We start from the raw sequence: 20730 nt of genomic DNA on the forward strand, positions 1-20730 counted from the left end.
TGAGAGAATATGTCTAAATAATGTATCGACACTTTTTTAGTTTGTGTCGATATTTTTGGTCCAGAAATGGAAAAGTGTGCAACCATAAGTGTCGATCCATATATAAAAGTGTCGATCCCAAAAACATCGAAACCCAAAAGTATAATGTAATATGTAATTTTTCAATCTAACCGGTACAAGTATACCAGTTTTATGAGAGAATATGTCTAAATAATGTGTCGACACTTGTTTAGTTTGTGTCGATATTTTTGGTCCAGAATGATGGAAAACAGGGTGCAACATAAAGTGTCGATCCATATATAAAAAGTGGCGATCCCAAAAACATCGAACCCAAAGTATAATGTAATATGTATTTTTCAATCTAACCGGTACAAGTATACCGATTTTATGAGAGAATATGTCTAAATAATGTTCGACACTTGTTTGTTTGTGTCGATATTTTTGGTCCATAATGAATGGAAAACAGGGTAACCATAAAGTGTCGATCCATATATAAAAAGTGTCGATCCCAAAAACATCGAACCCAAAAGTATAATGTAATATGTAATTTTTCAATCTAACCGGTACAAGTATATCGGTTTTATGAGAGAATATGTCTAAATAATGTGTCGACACCATTTAAAACAGTGTCGATATTTTTGGTCCAGAATGAATGGAAAACAATGTGCAACCATAAGGTGTCGATCCATATAAAAAGTGTCGATCCCAAAAACATCAACCCAAAGTATAATGTAATGTAATTTTTCAATCTAACCGGTACAAGTATACCGGTTTTATGAGAGAATATGTCTAAATAATGTGTCGACACTTTTTAGTTTGTGTCGATACTAATTTAAATATCAAGTGTTTTTCCACCGTTCACTATATATAGTACTTTTAATCGAGAAACCCTAAACATAAAGGCAAGCAGGCAAAAAATAACTCTTCCTCTTTCTTCTAGCGTTATCATAAGTGACGATCAGATATTCAAGTAAATTTATCGATATTTTATGGGTTTGATTGATTTCTATATTGGATTTTTTTTCCTGAATGTGTTTGTGTTCCATTGTAATAGCATCCAACCAAAATGGCTCCAAAACGTCAGCGTCAGAAGCGAGGTCTTTCTCAAAGCTCTTCTCTACCCAGTTCTTCTCAACCACAACCTCCTTCGTAACAACGATTCTTCTGAGGAAATCAGGTCCTTCGAAACTCTGAACTTTAGATCCGATATGGAGAAACAAAGATGGCAGACGAGTTTTAAAGTAAGGAAGATTCTTCCCGAACGTGTCATTGACCTGGGTTTCTTGTTTGATGATAAATATGCATTTAGTTTTAAATCCACATTTACATCTTAGGGTTGGCTTGAATTCCTTGGTGTAGAACCAAGATATTATCCCACTTAGTTAGAGTCTTCTACAACAATGCTCCTTACAGCACGAGCCTAATAAGACTAATATAATAGGAATTAATACACATGTCATGGGAAGGATATATATATATCTCCAGAAACTATTGCGGAGGGTTTAGGTGTAGCGAATACAGGGGATTCAGATGAAAATGGTGTAGATTGGTCTACAATTAAACGGGTTGCTAGAAATAGCCCAATTCACCTCGATGTAGAGAGAGTGTTTCACAAAATGATCACATGGTATATCCGGCCTAGTGGGGGGAATTCAACGCTTCGAGACAGCGATTATTGGTGGATAGCAAAGTATAAATCCAAAACGGCTCCAAACATTGCAAAACTCATATTTAATACAATTGTATACATGGTCACAAAGGGAGCAACAATTTCAACTACACTGCCATATGGATGTGTCATCACCCATCTGTTGAAGAAGAAGGAAATTGATTTTTCGCATGACGCTCATGTTCGATTAACCCCAAGATTGACATGGTATTTATTAAAAAGCGGGATATGATTTTGTTGAAAAACTCGGTTGGAAGCGTGTCAAGGAGGTCGGATTAGATCAAGAGAGGGAGGAAATGGACCCTGTTGGCCATGAAGAAGAGCAACCAAGTGGAGACGCAATGATGGAAGAAGCTCCAGTTGCAGAGGATGTCACAATTAAGACCATGATGGAATACATGGTCAATTTTCGGGAGCATATTGATTCCCTTGTGAGTGAATGCGATCCGATATTTCATCATTGCACATGAAGTCTCCATGTTGCGTAACGAATTACGTCAATGACATCAAACGAGTTAGGTAATTCATTATCTATGTTTCTTAACATTTACACGTTCTGAACTTTATTTATTTTCTTTTAACAGATGTGGACAACAAGCGGTCAATGAAGATGAAGCTGACGATGAAGATGACGATGATGATGATGATGAAGCTACGATGAAGATGATGACGATGATGATGATGATGATGATCCAAACAAGTATATCGTGTCTGCAACGCCGCCTTCAAGAAACTTTTAATTTTTGATCTCAATGGTGTCCTTGCCTACATCCCAAGACTGCCTGCAGGTTTTAATTCTATTCTTTGTATCCATTATTTTAACATATAAGCGTAGAACTTTAATCTCATTTTCTTCATGTTGTAGATGTTGTCCTCAGAAGAGGATTATTTGAATTTATGCAATTTTTTGTCGACAATTTTGTTGTTGCCCTTTGGTCTTCAAAGATAGGTTAGAACATGTTTGAAGCAATTGAATTACTGTGTCAAAATCGTTAATATACATTTGAATGTTAACATTCAAACTTGATTACATCTCAGGCATAACGTCGACCGTGACTTGAGAAACTACCTGTATTTTCCGAGCATTTTCTATTCGTGTAGGTAAGATGAATGTCATTACAGTTTGCTGACTTTTCGTTGTCTATGATTCCTACATTTATGTTCGACTGTTTGTGAACAGGATCAAAAAAATGCAAAACATACGATTCTGTTACCTACTGTAAAGATCTCAATGATGTTTGGAACACGTGTCCAGATTTAACGAGCTAAATACACTTTTGGTCGATGATTCAGCGGAAAAAAATGATTTATAATCCGGTAAGTTGCATTTATGCAATATGTTTTTCCAGTTGAACAGTGTTCAGACATTGATTATTTTAACAACTTATGTGTTTATAGAAATACAATTACATATCCACATACCTTTGACGCTGCTTCCCATTCGAACGACAATGCTCTAGGTATGACACAAATTTATTCATGCTTATGCGAATTAGTTTATTGTTAGTAAAATTGCACCTCATTAGTTTGATAATTGAAATTATTTATGTATGTCCTCAGAAAAAGGCGGAAACATACGAGAGTTTGGAAATTTGTTGAAGGCCTCTAATGTTCCGACTTCGTTAGAAATAACCCTTTTCGGATTAATTTTGTTTGTTGGTACATTATTTGACATTCTTGGTGTATATTTTGTGTGATTATATTGTGTATATTTTCATTAATTATTCCATATTTGCTTCTATGTACATATACATTTGAGGATTGTTGAAATATCAGTACTAATGTATATTACATCTGCTTGCAAATGTATCGAAACACATGACTATAGCATTGTTTTCGATGATATCCACAACAAGTGTCGATTTAAAAAAGTGTCGATTGAAAAATGTAATAGATAATTTGTAATATAACCGGTATAAATATACCGATTTACTTATAAAATAGGTAAATATAAGCGCTACCTATTACTAACTTACATATTATTAAATTAAAAACAATAAACATATATTACATTATTATTATCTTTGGTTAATATTGTTAAATAAAAATATAAATATTATTTTATAAAATATCAAACAATCAAATAATTTTTTTGTGCAAATGAAATTATTAAATTAATATTGTAGGTGGAAAAAACATACTTAAAAAAAATTGAAACATAAATTACACAACTTTAAAAAGTATAGATCCTTTTTATAAAAAGTATGGACAATTTCAATATAATAGGTAAAAATATGATGTAATAGGTAGCGCTTATATAATGTAATAGGTATCGTTTATATAATGTAATAGGTAGTGGTTATATTGTAAAGTATCTATCCTTTTTATAAAAGTGTCTATACTTTTTTCACTGTAGAAAACATTAATTTAAGGTTATCTTTTGAGTGAGTTTTAAGATATTAATTTAGTAATTATAGGTGTCTAATGATTTCTTTTTACGTTACGATATATATTATTAAATTAAAAATTATAAATATTATTTTATAAAATATCAAAACAATCAAATATTTTTTGTACAAATGAAATTATTAATTAATATTGTAGGTGGAAAACATGAAAATACTTAAAAAAAATTGAAACATAAATTACATAACTTTAAAAGAAGTATCGATCCTTTTTATAAAAAGTATGGACACTTTCAATATAGGTAAAAATATGATGTAATAGGTAGCGCTTATATAATGTAATAGGTATCGTTTTATAATGTAATAGGTAGTGGTATATTGTAAAGTATCTATCCTTTTTATAAAAGTGTTTATACTTTTTTCACTGTGGAAAACATTAATTTAAGGTTATCTTTGAGTGAGTTTTAAGATATTAATTTAGTAATATAGGCGTCTAATTTACGTTACGATATATTATTATTAAAAAATTCTAAATATTTTATAAATATCAAAACAATCAAAATTTTTTGTGCAAATGAAATTATTAAATTAAATTGTAGGTGGAAAACATGAAACATACTTAAAAAAAAAACATAAATTACATAACTTAAAAGAAGTATGATCCTTTTTATAAAAAGTATGGACTTTCAACATATTATAATGTAATAGATAATTTTGTAATATAACCGGTATAAATATACCGATTTATGAGCGAATAGGTCTAACAACCTATATCGACACTTTCTAATATTGTGTCGGTACTTTATGTCCAGATTGGAAGAAAAATGTGTCGATCCATTTAAAAAAGTGTCGTAATTTTAAGTAAAGCGGTTTTTCCTTCATTCAAAATATTTATGTACATACAATAGGAGTCATGTTGATACTTACGATATGGAGATCGTTGTCATTCCATTCCGTCTTCGAAAAAATCAGTTGATGTAGGCTGTGTGCTTGTACTCAAACTGAGCTTGACTTGAGGACATGTTAGTTTGTTATGTCCCTCACCGTTGCAGTACCCACATCGCCTATTTTCTTCTCGACCTTGTTTTCGGCACTTCTTTTCGCTTGCGTTGTTTTCGTTGAGGGTCACGAACATTGTTTTACAATGCTCTGGTTGACTGAATGATCAAACCAAATGAGTTTTCTAATTCTTCTATGTTTTTTTCATCTCTTGCGGTTTTGAAAGACTCGTCTATCTTTGATGCAATGTAGCATAACCTACTTGACGTTGAACGTAGAGCAACGAACCTTGCCATTTGCATCACTTCTGGAGACACATTCAAATCAACATAGCTGGGGCAGAAGCCTTCGCATCATTAGTCCACCTACTTTGAATCAAAGTCCCGGGCAAATACGTGTAGTCCAATTTCTTCAAATGTGAAGTTGATGGCGACACGGAAGTCCAACGTCTCGAATTTTTTGCATGAGCAAATTAGAGTTTTCGTACGAGAATCAAAACTAATTTCAAATTTCCTATTTTTTTCTGCGTACTTTGACAAAATATAATGTTGACATTCATCTGATAAGGACTTAATCTGCCTCAATCCAGTACAATGTCTCCCGTATAAGTTCATCTTGGAACACACGAAAAGATCGCGGGAAAATTGCAGCGGCATGGCTTTCAGGTCGACAGTTTTGTGATCTGGAAGGGCTTCGTATGGGAACTTAAGTAATCCGCTTTCAACTCGTTCATACGCATTCTACTAATTCTATCTTTAATTGCACGAACAACATCTAAATATGTCTTCTTGTGTTTCAGTGCAATAGCTAGTGAAGCATTCATACTCGCACCTTTGTTGCGAATATTGGCAAAGAAATGACCGGTTAGATATGCTTGTGCCCATAAGTGTCGTGTATTTCCGTTCTCAATCACCCATGGATGCTTTTGGACGTTGAATTTGAAACCACCGAACGCTATTGAATATCAAATTCCTTTGTTGTCCACCAGGAAGCCATGCATTTTGAGAATGCTGCTGTAAACTTTGGGTCACCAATGTTAGCTTGTGCATTGCGAGAAGATGCCAAGAACATAATCTGTGCTTAGCAAAAGGGGATAACAGATTTGATAGCCCCTGCATTGCCCTATCCCATCGGTTACAACGAAATAGGTGATTTATTCATCATGGCTTCTAAAAAATTCTGTAGCACCCACTCGAAAGATTGAGACGTCTCGTCAGCGATTATGGCAGTGGCAAACACAATTGTGTTATGGTGATGATTGACACCAACATAGGCATAATTGGTCGACCATACAAATTATTTGTACGTTGTGTCGAACGCAATTACATCACCGAAGCATGTAATCCGATCTCGATGTAGAATCTGACCAAATAAGATTATACAATGCCCCCGATTCGTCTACCGAGTATGTCATAAAAAACCCGGGATCATCATGTTTATTATAATCAAAGAGGTAATAAGCGCATTCACATCCCCATCGATGATTTCCTTTGCTTTACCTCTTTGAAGTGCATTGTAGAGGTCTTTATGTAAATCCAACATTATGATAGCCCCTGCCTGCTGCGTTAATAGTTCATTACTTGTGACGTGCCAACACCGACCTCTTTCAATGTTGTTGCCTCATCGATATCAGCCTTACTTATAGCTCTATTAGAACGCATAAATGGTGTCATAGCAGGTGTGCACAATGCATGATTATGTTTCTGATCAGACTTATATAACCCACTGATCGTTTGTATTTGTTGCTGTAACTGCGACTCTAGCCTTACATCCTGTCTTGTGACTGTCTGAGCACGTTAACGATCAACAATATTGACTTTTGATACTCGAACCCTTCTTTGGAACAACAAAATTCTTGTGTCTTCATATTCCCTTCCACGTCAAGCCGTGTTGTTCCCTTACGTGCACTAAACCCATGTTCCCGTGCGAATCCCTTGTAAAAGTACCAAGCTTGATCACGTGAACAGAAGAGCTGACCAACCAATCTGTCAGATTCATCAACATGTACTTCATGGCATTCCTCGTTGCTTAACATTGTCTACATCAGTATTATCCATGGCAAAAATTTTGCTGTGCAAGTTCAGTGCTCCAGGAGTTGATGGAGATGTAAGCAAAGGGTCATTTTGAACATGTTTCATCGTGCTACTTTCAATAGGATGTGGCATTGGTAATGGTAATTAAAGGGGGGTACAACATTAAATTCGCAGTACATATTTAGGTATGTACAATAACTACATATTTAGGTATATACATTTTGATGAGTTTTAAGATATTAATTTAGTAATTATAGGCGTCTAATGATTTTTTTTTACGATATATATATATAAATTTAAAGTCTAAATATATTTTATAAATATCAAAACAATCAAATAATTTTTTGTGCAATAAAATTATTAAATTATATTGTAGGTGGAAAACATGAAACTATTAAAAAAATTGAAACATAAAATACATAACTTTAAAAGAAGTATCGATCCTTTTTATAAAAGTATGGACACTTTCAATATAATAGGTAAAATATGATAATAGGTAGCGCTTATAATGTATAGGTATCGTTTATATAATGTAATAGGTAGTGGTTATATTGTAAAGTATCTATCCTTTTTATAAAAGTCTATACTTTTTTCACTGTGGAAAACATTAATTTAATGTTATCTTTTGAGTGAGTTTTAAGATATTAATTTAGTAATTATAGGCTCTAATGATTTCTTTTTACGTTACGATATATATATTATTAAATTAAAAATTTAAATATTATTTTATAAAATATCAAAACATCAAATAATTTTTTGTGTAATGAAATTATTAAATTAATATTGTAGGTGGAAAACTGAAACACTATTAAAAAAAATTGAAACAAATTACATAACTTTAAACAAAGTATCGATCCTTTTTATAAAAAGTATGGACTTCAATATAATAGGTAAAATATGATGTAATAGGTAGCACTTATATAATGTAATAGGTATCTTTTATATAATGTAATAGGTAGTGGTTATATTGTAAAGTATCTATCCTTTTTTATAAAAGTGTCTATATTTTTTTCACTGTGGAAAACATTAATTAAGGTTATCTTTTGAGTGAGTTTTAAGATATTAATTAGTAATTATAGGCGTCTAATGATTTTCTTTTTACGTTACGATATATTATTATTAAATTAAAAATTCTAAATATTTTTTAAAATATCAAAACAATCAAATAATTTTTTGTGCAATGAAATTATTAAATTAATATTGTAGGTGGAAAACATGAAACACTATTAAAAAAATTGAAAACATAAATTACATAACTTTAAAGAAGTATCGATCCTTTTTTATAAAAGTATGGACACTTTCAATATAATAGGTAAAAATATGATGTAATAGGTAGCGCTTATATAATGTAATAGGTATCGTTTATATAATGTAATAGGTAGTGGTTATATTGTAAAGTATCTATCCTTTTATAAAGTGTCTATACTTTTTTCACTGTGGAAAATATTAATTTAAGGTTATCTTTTGAGTGAGTTTAAGATATTAATTAGTAATTATAGGCGTCTAATGATTTCTTTTTTACGTTACGATATATATTATATTAAATTAAAATTCTAAATATTATTTTATAAAATATCAAAACAATCAAATAATTTTTTGTACAAATGAAATTATTAATTAATATTGTAGGTGGAAAACATGAAACATACTTAAAAAAAATTGAAACATAATACATAACTTTAAAAGAAGTATCGATCCTTTTTATAAAAAGTATGGACACTTTCATATATATAGGTAAAATATGATGTAATAGGTAGCGCTTATATAATAATAGGTATCGTTATATAATGTAATAGTAGTGGTTATTGTAAAATATCTATTTTTATAAAAGTGTTTATACTTTTTTCACTGTGGAAAACATTAATTTAAGTTATCTTTTGAGTGAGTTTTAAGATATTATTTAGTAATTATAGGCGTCTAATGATTTCTTTTTTACGTTACGATATATATTATTAAATTAAAAATTCTAAATATTATTTTAAAATATCAAAAACAATCAAATAATTTTTTGTGCAAATGAAATTATTAAATTAATATTGTAGGTGGAAAACATGAAACACTATTAAAAAAAATTGAAACATAAATTACATAACTTTAGAAAAAGTATCGATCCTTTTTGTAAAAAGTATGGACACTTTCAACTATATAATGTAATAGTAAATTTGCAATGCTATCGGTATAAATATACCGGTTTACTTATAAAATAGGTAAATATAAGCGCTACCTATTACATTATATAAGCGCTACCTAGTATGTTATTGTACTTTATAATATTTCCGGTTAAATAATATAACATAACCGGTCTAAATTTTAACCGATCACTTGTTTAACCGGTCACGCCGTATATTAGCCGTTTTTTAGGGGCCGCACCGCAGAACTACCCATTTGACAGATATTGTACATGGAACATTATTTTGAAATCTACAACATTTCAAATAGTGTAGGAAAACTACTAATTTTAAGAAAAATATTATTTTTATTAAAACTCATCATAACATGGCAAGTTTTAAAAATAATTTTTTACTGTTATAAGTTTCATTCTAATTTTTTTAAATATTTGACCGAAAAGTTATTTTTAATTGATTAATGCTAAGGAACAAAAACAACAAACCAAAACAATCTGGGGCTAAGCAACAAAAACCAACTTAGTCAACCTAACCCAAAAGAATATGAGAAGCATTGATTAAGGCTTGAATTAGTCAATATTTTGTTGATAATTACTCTTTAATTAGTTATTTTAAATTGTTAATTTGGGTCTTTTCGTTTATTTTCAATGTAGGACAGTAGATTCCAGAAATGTTGCTTAAATTGATGAAATTGTGCATTTTTTTTATTTTTTTGGAGTCATGACTGGACTAGTAGGCATGACGGGTTTGACGCGACGTCTAATCATCAACTTCTAGAAGGTCCAGTCAGTAGCTTGGTGGAAATGGGAGACTCAGCCGCTGATTCAAATTCAAAATTAGGATTTACTTTTAATTTTATGAATTATCTTTTTAGTTTGAATGGTATTTTTAGGGGTTACCCCACCGGGTAAGCCTCATATTATCATTCACTTTTCAAATTCTCTTGTTCTTTCTTTAGTTTATAAGTTTACTTTTTCTTTTATTTTCTTTCTTTTATTTTTCTTTAAAGGTTTCTTTTAAAAAGCGCTAAATTTCATTCATGCTTACCTAAGTTTTTTCATAGCTAATGCTAAAGTGATTACTCAATTTCTGACGTAAGAATTGAAAAGCACACATACACTTTGGGGGGTGGGTGTCGAATTCAACAATTAATAATACTTGCTTTTAGAAATATAAAATTGTAGTAGCGATAAGCAAGGTCGAATCCACAGGGATTGGGTAAACTTATTTTAATGAAAATTAAAGCAAAGAAAAGGGGTTTGAAATTGAGAAAAATCAAAAGAAAAAGCAATTATAATCAACCAAGAATCTAGAGAAATTAATATTAAGCAATATACACTAAGGTAATTTCAGATTGGTTAGAGAATTGATCATAGATGCAAGATAAAATCTTATACCTTTCACTAAACTGGTTATGGTTATTGACAAGTCTAACACCTGTCTCCTTAGTTTCTTGATATCAAGAGAAGCTCTTTGATTATTCCCTTGTTAATGAACCCTAGACAATGATTAAAATTTAATCCACCAACAGATTAACCACCTAGAGAGACCACCAATTCTAGCCAATAAATACACAAGCTCGATTCATTTAGACTAGATTATATACCTTCATAACAAAATAAAAAATCAATTATGTTACTTTACCACTAATATTAGAACATTTAAACAATTACAGATTTAAAGTTCTAAATGGAAATTTATCAACCTGATAATTGAACAACAAGCCCTTTGCACAATCAATCAAGACAATAATTCTTAATAAAAACAGAAGATATATAAATAGCGAAGAAGTAAAAGAACAATGAAAATTATTTAAATCTCACAATCCTTGAATAACCAAAACTTCAATTATCCTTCAGTTGGAACAAAAGTATTTAGCCACTCATAATTGAAATAACACCAAAAGAAAATAAAGATTTCCCTATTCTAGATAAGGAAGTTTCCCTAAAGAAAATCCCACAAAAATGGGGATTTTAAATACCCTCATCCTTTTCTAACGATAATAATGATTCAAAAGAGTCTTCCAACTGTCATTAAACTCTTTTTCCTTTGTAAATTCATAACCCTAATTTAGGGTTATACGGACTAGTAAGGCGTGCTCACGCCTTAATTGAAGACTTCTTCTGCGATAGCTCATGATAAATAAGTTGTGCCCACGCCTTATGCGAAAACCTCTTCTTGTCTTGCCAACTTCTTGAATTCTGATTTTTCCTTCTTAATTTAGGGATCTCGTGAAGATCATTCTATTCATTGGATTTTGATCTTGCTTAATCCAAATCTTCAACCTAATCCACAAAATACAAAATATAATCAAAATCCATGATTTAAGCAATTTTAGTTATTCAGATATGAGGAAAATATCATAGAATATATGGCTAATATGCATCTTATCAAATTCCCCCACACTTAAACCAATGTTTGTCCTCAAGCATACAATAGTTCAAATTAATAACTCTTCTCGACATCAATCCTTATTCTTCCTTTGCTCATCCTTCCACAATCAAAATTGTCATGCCTTAAAGACTCTAATCTAGACACAAGTAAGGAACGATCAATTCGTAGAAGAAATTCTCATAAACCAACACACATGAATAATCACTCCATTAATCTTTCCGAAATCAAAATGCAGTGGGATCTAATACCCTCACATTGGATTCACTCAATACACTCGAAGTGTTTAGGGTGTCAATAAACTCTCAAGCCAAAACATAGAAAGCTTTTTACCATAATATTGCTAACCTATCACATCCCCACCACTAATCAATGAATTGAATGCATAAAAACCTCATGGTCTTAAACAGGGTGTAATGGGGCTTAGGTGAGGTTGGGTAGGAAATGAATTTGAGTTGTTTTATCAAATGATTCATACAAACTTATCCACATGGAACTCAATCTCAAATGTTCTCTTCAAGCCACATAAATTTTTTCATTGCATAATCTCTCTTTCTTCCTTTCCTTTGCACAATTTTACTTTTTTTTCTTTTTCTTTTTTTTTTCTTTTGTTTTTTTCAATGAAAGAGATTGAAAATCGAATCACTATATTCCAACATCTTCCGATCTTCTCAAGATAATTTGAATTCTCATGTGAAGTAGCTCATACAATCCTCCAATTCAAGGTTCAAAAGAAGGGAAATTAGCAAAAAGATTTGATATTTTCTTGTACCATGGTTAATTTAAAAAAAAAGTTCATGCTCAAAATTGGTTTTCTAAGGATGAGAATTAGGGTAGGCTATTTACGAAAGCTAAAATGGTTTCACCTAAATGCCCTTATCGTTCTTGATGCATCTAATTCTAAAATGTGGTCTTCGACATGTATAGTAAAGCAAGTTCTAGAAAAATTAACTATATATGGAAATCACTCAATCAAGAAATGGAGCATGTTGAAAATGAGTGCTCATTGTCCCAAAAACTCGCATAAAGGGTAAACATGTATCAAATCCCATACATTTTTCATTCAATCATTCATCAAGAGTAATCAACCAGTGTGTAGCAAATAAGAATTCAACTACTCAAGCTAATCCCCTATTATGCTTCAACTTAATTCGATAATTCAAAACAATCCAAATCATGTAAGGACAAACATCGAAAGAATCTGGAATTTCAAAGAGAAAAATCACAAACAATAACTAAAGCATACTTGTTTTTTTTTCTTTAAAAATTGAAGAAAAATTATGTTCAAAGCAAAACCATATATAAAATATTATCCCCCACACTTAATTCATACATTGTCCTCAATTTATCAAAAGTAGAAGCTCAAAAACCTTAAAAGAATAATAGTAGAAAACTCCCCTAAAAATGTTCAACATCAACCACAATATTTATAACGAGCTGGGGGTGAAGGTGTTGTGCGTCGGCTGGGTTGGTTATCAGAATGAGTGGAGACGTGGGTCGGGTGGAGCAGTGAGGACGACTGGTGGCGCACATTCTTTTGAAGGAGCAGAGAAAATAGAGAAAAGATAGGGCATATTTATATTTTAAAAAATTTCTTTGAATCTTGCTTCCTAAACCAGAAGTGGTGTTGAGTTTAGACGTGGGCACGTTTTATACAAAAACATCTTCTGGATGGTGAGAGACTTTATAAACAATTCCACTTTTGTAAGGCGTGCCCAGCGTTACAAAAAATCATCTTCTAACCTAAAGAAGAAAACAAGATTAATTGTACTTTAAAAAATCAAGAATAAAAATAAAATAAAAACAAAATAAAAATAAAAAGAACGAAAATGGAAATTTAAAAGGAAAAATTGGGTTACCTCCCAAGAGCGCATTTCTTTAACGTCTTTGGCTAGACGTTGTAGCTTCTCAATCATCCTAAGTTAGGTACTCCAAAATGGTTTGACTAACAGTATGCATCTGAGAACCTTCATAAAAAGGTTTCAAACGATAATCATTGACCTTAAATATTTGACCTGTATCCAAACTTTTTATTTCAACAATAGAGAAATTTTTCCTCCACCCAATAGCTTCCTTGTACTCTATAAGTATTTGAATCAAATTTTCGTCTTCTAATCAAGAGAGTTTGTTGGAAATGATCACCAGAAGAGTTTCCTCTTCTCCTAAATATACATGCTTCAGGTGATTTGGCAAAGGCTTCGTTTCCAATTTTGGTGCATGCACAAGAGAAAGAAGAAGTTTGGCGTGAGAAAGAGGTAACTCAATATAAGATACATTATGCCTCATGGTTTTGAATGGTTCTAGTTCTTGTATTGCATCTTGCAAACCATGATCCAACACAAACTTTTTCATGATTCCATGCAATCCTTCAAAAGTGAAATTCATGTTGAGTGCAACTTTCAACTTGTCATCATCATTTTGATAAAAAGTTTCACGTGCTAGAGGATCAATAACATCCATGACAAAAACAGAGGACACATCACTAGGATATTTTATGGTGTCATAAATATTGAATTTAATAATTTCACCATCAAATTCCATAGTAAGTGTACCATCATTTACATCAATTTTTGTCCTAGTTGTTTTCAAAAATGACATTCCTAACAAAATTGATGTTGATTTAAAAGAGTCATCTTCTTGCATATCAAGCACATAAAAATCTGCAGGAAATACCAATTCATTAACTTGCACCAAAACATCCTGTAAAACTCCCTCATGATATACATTAGATCTATCAGCAAGTTGAATAATCACTCCTGTTTCTTTCAAAGAACCAATATTCAGAGATGAGTAAATAGAAAGAGGCATGATATTTATTGAGGATCCTAGATCTAACATTGCTCTCTCAATCCTAAGATTATCGAATTTACAAGGGATAGTAAACATACCTGGATCTTTGCACTTGGGGGGTAGTTTTTTTCTAGAGGACACCTGAAACATTCTCCCCCATACTTACCTTTTCATTACCTTTGAGCTTTCTCTTGTTGGTGCACAATTCCTTAAGAAATTTAGCATATCGAGGTACTTGTTTAATTGCATCAAGTAAAGGAATATTTACCTCGATCTTGTAAAATGTCTCAAGAATTTATTTCTTTTCTGCTTCTTTCTTGGACTTAGCGAATCTAGCGGGAAAATGAGGATTTACGACCAATTCCTTCGGTTGTTCGCTTTTGAGTCCTTTGGGTTGGTCTATCTGAGTCTGGGGAGCAACAACTTCCTTTTTGGTTTCTTCCTCTAAGGCTCTCCCATGTGCCAATGGACTAGGTTCCTTCAACTCATTCCCACTTCTCAATGTGATTGCACTAACATTTTGCTTTGGATTAACAATGGTTTGTGAAGGTAACTTACTTTGGGATTCTAACCAACTCACGGAGGATGTCAATTGACTCATTTGATTCTCCAAATTTTGTATGATTATTCTTGTCTCTTGCTGAAATTTTTGTGTATTAGTTGCAAGTGATTTGACAATTTCTTTTAGGGACATACATGGCTTTGAAGAAGACTGCTCAGGTGGAAAACGCTGGAATTGCGATGGTCTTGGTCCATAGCTAAGGTTAGGATAATCCCTCCATCCTGGATTATAGGTATTTAAGTAAGGATCATACTTCCTTTGTGGTGGATCGAGAAACCTTCCAACTGCATTGGCGTACTCATGAGAATCATCTTGAAATGTAGGGCACATGTTAGTTGGGTGACCAATCGCAGCACATATCCCACAAGCTTTCACTTGCTGCGTGTTTCCTACAACTAGTTGTTGAACGAGGGAGGTGAGATACGATAATTGATGTTCAATGGAGGACAAACCTACCTTATTCACCATTCTTGAAGATGTGTCTTGCCTAAAGCCAAATTGTTGTGAATTAGTGGCCATGATGGAGTTCAATTTCTTAGCATTGTGAGGAGTCTTATTCACTATGGCACTTCCACTAGTTATATCCATCATCTTCCTCTCCATGGGTAGAAGTCCCTCATAGAAATATTTGGATGAGAAGTTGCTCAGAAATCCCATGTTGAGGGCAGCTGGCACACAGTCGTTTGAATCATTCCCAATACTCGTGAAGGGTCTCAATATCTTTTTGTTTTATTTCACATATCTCCCTCCGAATGCCAGCGACTCTTGAAGCAGGGAAAAATTTATCAAGAAACATCCTCACCATCTCGACCTGAGTAGTTACAGAACCAGGGGGTAAATAGAAGAGCCAATCTTTAGCTCTATCGGTTAGCAAGAATGGAAAAGCACATAATTTGATCTGCTCTTCAGTCACTCCTTGTGGTCTCATACTTGAACATACCACATGGAATTCCTTCAAATGCTTATGAGGGTCTTCATTCTCAAGTCCATGGAAAGTAGGCAACAAATGAATCAAACCAGATTTTAGTTCAAAATCAACCTCCAAGGCTGCGTAGTCAATGCAGAGCGGTTGTTGATTCATATTTGTTGCATCCAATTTTCTTAGAGTTGTTTCTTCATTGGCCATTGTTCCTTCTATTTTAGAATAGCATGATGAATCAACCAAGTTGAGTGTAGATTCTGATTCAGGGGAAGAAAAAGAAGAAGCTTGTCTATTACGCAATTTAGTTTATTTTCTTAACATGCGAGTGGTCTTCTCAATTTCAGGATCGTATTGAATTTCACCTGCATGAGAAGAATGAGGCATCAAAATACGTCTAAATGACACCAATCCCCATCAACGGCGCCAAAAATTTGGTGGGTGTCGAATCCAACAAAATAATAATACTTGCTTTTAGAAATATAAAATTGTAGTAGCGATAAGCAATGTCGAATCCATAGGGATTGGGTATACTTATTTTAATGAAAATTAAAGCAAAGAAAAGGGGTTTTGAAATTGAGAAAAATCAAAAGAAAAAGTAATTATAGTCAACCAAGAATTTAGAGAAATTAATATTAAGCAAATACCCAACTAAAGGTAATTTCAGAATTGGTTCAGAGAATTGATCATAGATGCAATGATAAAATCTTCTACCTTTCACTAAATTGGTTATGGTTATTGACAAGTCTAACAACCTGTCTCTCCTTAGTTTCTTGATAATCAAGAGAAGCGCTTTGATTATTTCCCTTGTTAATGAACAACCCTAGACAAGCGCTTAAGATTTAATCCACCAACAACATTAACCACTAGAGAGACCACCAATTCTAGCCAATAAATACACAAGCTCGATTCATTTAGACTAGATTATATACCTTCATAACATAATCAAAAATCAACTATGTTACTTTACCACTAATATTAGAACGTTTAAACAATTACAGATTTAAAGTTCTAAATGACAATTTATCAACCTGATAATTGAACAACGGGCCTTTTGCACAATCAATCAAGACAATAATTCTTAATAAAAACAGAAGATATATAAATAGAGAAGAAGTAAAAGAACAATGAAAATTATTTAGATCTCACAATCCTTGAAGAACCAAAACTTCAATTATCCTTCAGTTGGAACAAAAGTATTTAGTCACTTATAATTGAAAGAACACCAAAAGAAAATAAAGATGAAGTCTGAAAATAATCTTAGAGAAAAACTTAAACTTAAAGAAAATTTAATTCCCCTATGAAAACCTTAGCTCCCCTTTTATAAGGATTTCCCTATTCTAGATAAGGAAGTTTCCCCAAAGAAAATCCCACAAAAATAAGGGTTTTAAATACCCTCATCCTTTTATAACGATAAGAATTATTCAAACGAGTCTTCCAACCATTATTAAACTCTTTTTCTTTTGTAAATTCATAACCCTAATTTAGGATTATACGGACTAGTAAGGTGTGCACACGCTTTAACTGAAGACTTCTTCTGTGATAGCTCAGGATGAATAAGTCATGCCCACGCCTTATTCGAAAACCTCTTCTGGTCTTGCCAACTTCTTGAATTCCAATATTTCCTCCTTAATTTGGGGATCTCGTGAAGATCACGCTATTCATTGGATTTTGAACTTGTTTAATCCAAATCTTCAACCTAATCCACAAAATACGAAATATAATCAAAATCCATAATTTAAGCAATTTTAGTTATTCAGATATGAGGAAAATATCGTAGAATATATAGCTAATATGCATCTTATCATTGGGTTACTTTTTCAGTTTTCTGGAATTAAGGATTGGCAATCAACCATCATTTTTTAAATCAAAAGCCTTTTTCTTTCAAAAAGTACGCATCAGATTGATTACGATTTTGATTAACGGTTGGGAGGAAGGATCGGCTTGTAGCATATTTGACTTCCTATGAACACACTTAGAGATGATTAACAAAGGGAAACTGAAATCGGGTTTAATTCTGTTCGAGATGCTATAATCTGAGTCGGGTTTTTCCAAAACTAAAACAGAGTTAGAATTAACAAGCGATTGTCGCGGTTAGTCAACATAAGGACTGAGAACTGAAAATCAATTTTGGATGATTGGCTCAATTGAGAGACAAATAAGTTATAGGGTTGGGCCCTGTAGACTGTAACTGACATGAACCCAGAGCTAAAATCATATTCAAGGATCGATTAGAATTGAGGAGAAGCTTAAGCCTAAGGTTGATTTAATTATATTGAAATTTTCTCATCTTTTATTTTCTTTAATTGCTTTCTTTTATTACTTAGATTACAATCTTTATTTACTTTCTTTTATCTCTCAACAAATACCTCCCTATTTCTTTATTTTTATTTGCAATTCACGTCAAGATCAAGAATCAAGAACCAATTTTCGACAACTTTCTTAGTCCCTGCGGATAGACCCTTACTCTCTCTATTCTAATCTATTTTATATTTTTGAGATTAATGATATATTTATTTTGAAAATTAAAACTATGCATGTCAAAATTGATGCCATTACTAGGGACTATGGCAAATTACTGATTAATTTATTTTTTATTTATGCCCAGACGAAACCCGACACATTAGAAGAATTTGATCTAAAAATTGAAACGCGAGCCAAACGAACTCACGGTCAAATGCTTCAAGAGAAACAAAAGAAATGACAAGATCAAGCAAATTTTGAAGACACGATTGACATCACATACTAGGAATCAACGGATTCAATACAAAATCCAGCAATAGTTGAATCAACTTCCATGCCCATCGTTGATCCAACGCACGACATACAACTTCCAGTACAAACTAAACCAAAATAATTGGGGGCTAAACAACAAAAGCCAGCTTAGTCAACCTAACCCAAAAGAATATGAGAAGCACAAATTACACTACAATGCCCAAGCATTACAAAGAACATCGTTAAGGCCCGCGCTGTATTTGTATTTCATTAAACCTTAGCCGAACAATGCCTCTGATCTCAAAGATCACTCCAGCAACATTCTTTCTCCCTCGCCCATAAACCCCTATTATTCCTGTCCCGTCAAATACGATAGATAAAGGCACTCCATGCTATCTTTAGGAGAATAGAAATGATCAGCCTTATCTCTTAACAAGGACAAATATACATGGTGCACGGAAGGTGTTGTTGCCCCTCTGACGCCAGACAGAATAGTGATTATCCTGCAAGCACTCCAACAAATGATTCTCAAGAGAAAATTTGTCCAAAAAACCAGAGAAAAAAAAGTCTCTAGGGTTTAATAAAATATTATAAATTCAAAACCATCAAAATCAGTCCACAAGCCGGACTGTTATAGCCAAAAATCATCTTTATTCGAATTTTGCCAAAAATATCAAAATCCCGAAAATCACTCTAAATTGAAATTTGAAATAAAATAAGCAATCTCCAAAAAATCGGGCCTAAATCGGATTTAAATTGACTTCCTAATTGATAATCGAAATATTACCATAAATAGTAAAAAAATATCTAAATCTAGTGATTCGGAGGGGAAAACGGTAGAATTTGAGGTTGAAAAAAAGGCCACATGGAGCGTGGCTCATGTGGAGAGCGTGTGCGTCGAAAAGAGCTTTTCGGATTGGGGTCTTATGCGCGATTCTGACACCTGTAGCCAAAGTTATGGCCAAAAGACTGAAATATACTCAAAACGACCCCAATGAGGAACATGTCACAATCAATTCCCGCCTTTGCGCTGATCTGCCAATTCATGCTATCTCAGCGCTATCTAGGTACAATCTGACAGCTCAGCATCATCTGTTTCGGATCCCCCTGCATCAGTCACCCCGGGTTGGAAAGAACTCGTCCTCGAGTTCAGAGTAGTGTCATCAGAATCCACAAAACAATGACTCAGGTGTTTCACATTAAAGACATCAGAAGTCTTCAAGTGGCTGGGAAGGCGCAACCTGTAAGCATTATCATTGATCTTCTGCAGGAACTCACAAGGTCCAATCTTCCGATCCTTAAGCTTATTATACTCACCAACAGGAAAACGATCACGAGTTAATACAACCCAAACAAAATCACCAACATCAAAAAGTACCTGATGACGATGATTGTTGACCCGAGTCTTGTACTTGGTATTGCTCTCATGAATGGTTTGTTTCACCTGCTCATGGATACCCCGAAGATACTTTTCCATCTCATCTGCTTTAGGACTGAAATGACCTATACGTGGACTAAGGGCTAAGTCCAACACCCCGGATGGGTTCTGACCATAGACAATCTCAAATGGGCTTAAACCTGTGGTTCTGTTTTTTGATCTGTTATAGGAAAATTCTGCCTGAGGCAATGCCAAATCCTACTGCTTCGGCTTTGTTTCTGCCAAACACCTCAAGAGGTTTCCCAAACTTTGGTTCACCACCTCGGTCTGGCCATCAGTCTGGGGGTGGTAGGCGCTACTGAAATTCAACTGTGTTCCCAATTTCCCCCACAGGCTCTTCCAGAAATGACTGATGAACTTAGTATCATGATCTGAAGTGATGGATCAAGGAACTGTGTTCCCAATTAAAAAAGACACGAGGCATCGCCTATCAACTGTTACCTCACTGCCTTTATTTAGCCATGACAGCTTGTATGGCTTAGGATGGCGGTCCGTCTTCAACTGTAATTTCTGGACAACCTCCTCGGACACTACATTCTCACAACTGCCGCTGTCAGTGATCATTTTGCAAACTTTATCTGCAACTGTGCAGGTCGTGTGGAAAATATTGGTTCTCAACCAATCGTCCCCTGAATCGCCCTTGGGAGTAAGTAGACTCTTGCGAACGACCAGAGTCTCATGACCATCTCCATACAACACATCATCAGTCTCATCATCGTCATACACGTGTTTTCCAATCTCCT

The 20730-nt window shown here is 33.2% G+C and overlaps 1 protein-coding gene and 1 pseudogene across 1 annotated transcript; both read right to left on the minus strand.

The window, feature by feature from the left end:
* The window catches only part of LOC120170710, a 46188-nt pseudogene extending 32165 nt beyond the window's left edge, over window positions 1-14023 (minus strand).
* Window positions 14024-14648: 625 nt separating this feature from the next.
* LOC120170712 lies at window positions 14649-15572 on the minus strand. The gene has a single exon (XM_039178608.1). The coding sequence runs from the start codon at window positions 15570-15572 to the stop codon at window positions 14649-14651; it is 924 nt and encodes a 307-aa protein (XP_039034539.1).
* Between the last annotated feature and the right edge of the window lie 5158 nt (window positions 15573-20730).

Source organism: Hibiscus syriacus, unplaced genomic scaffold (assembly GCF_006381635.1).
Source record: "Hibiscus syriacus cultivar Baekdansim isolate YM2019G1 unplaced genomic scaffold, ASM638163v2 tig00111783_pilon, whole genome shotgun sequence".
Lineage (NCBI taxonomy): Eukaryota > Viridiplantae > Streptophyta > Magnoliopsida > Malvales > Malvaceae > Hibiscus > Hibiscus syriacus.

Bases quoted from the DNA above. Each gene is read 5' to 3' on its own strand.
- LOC120170712 (XM_039178608.1), bottom strand. From the start codon at position 15,572: ATGGGATTTCTGAGCAACTTCTCATCCAAATATTTCTATGAGGGACTT.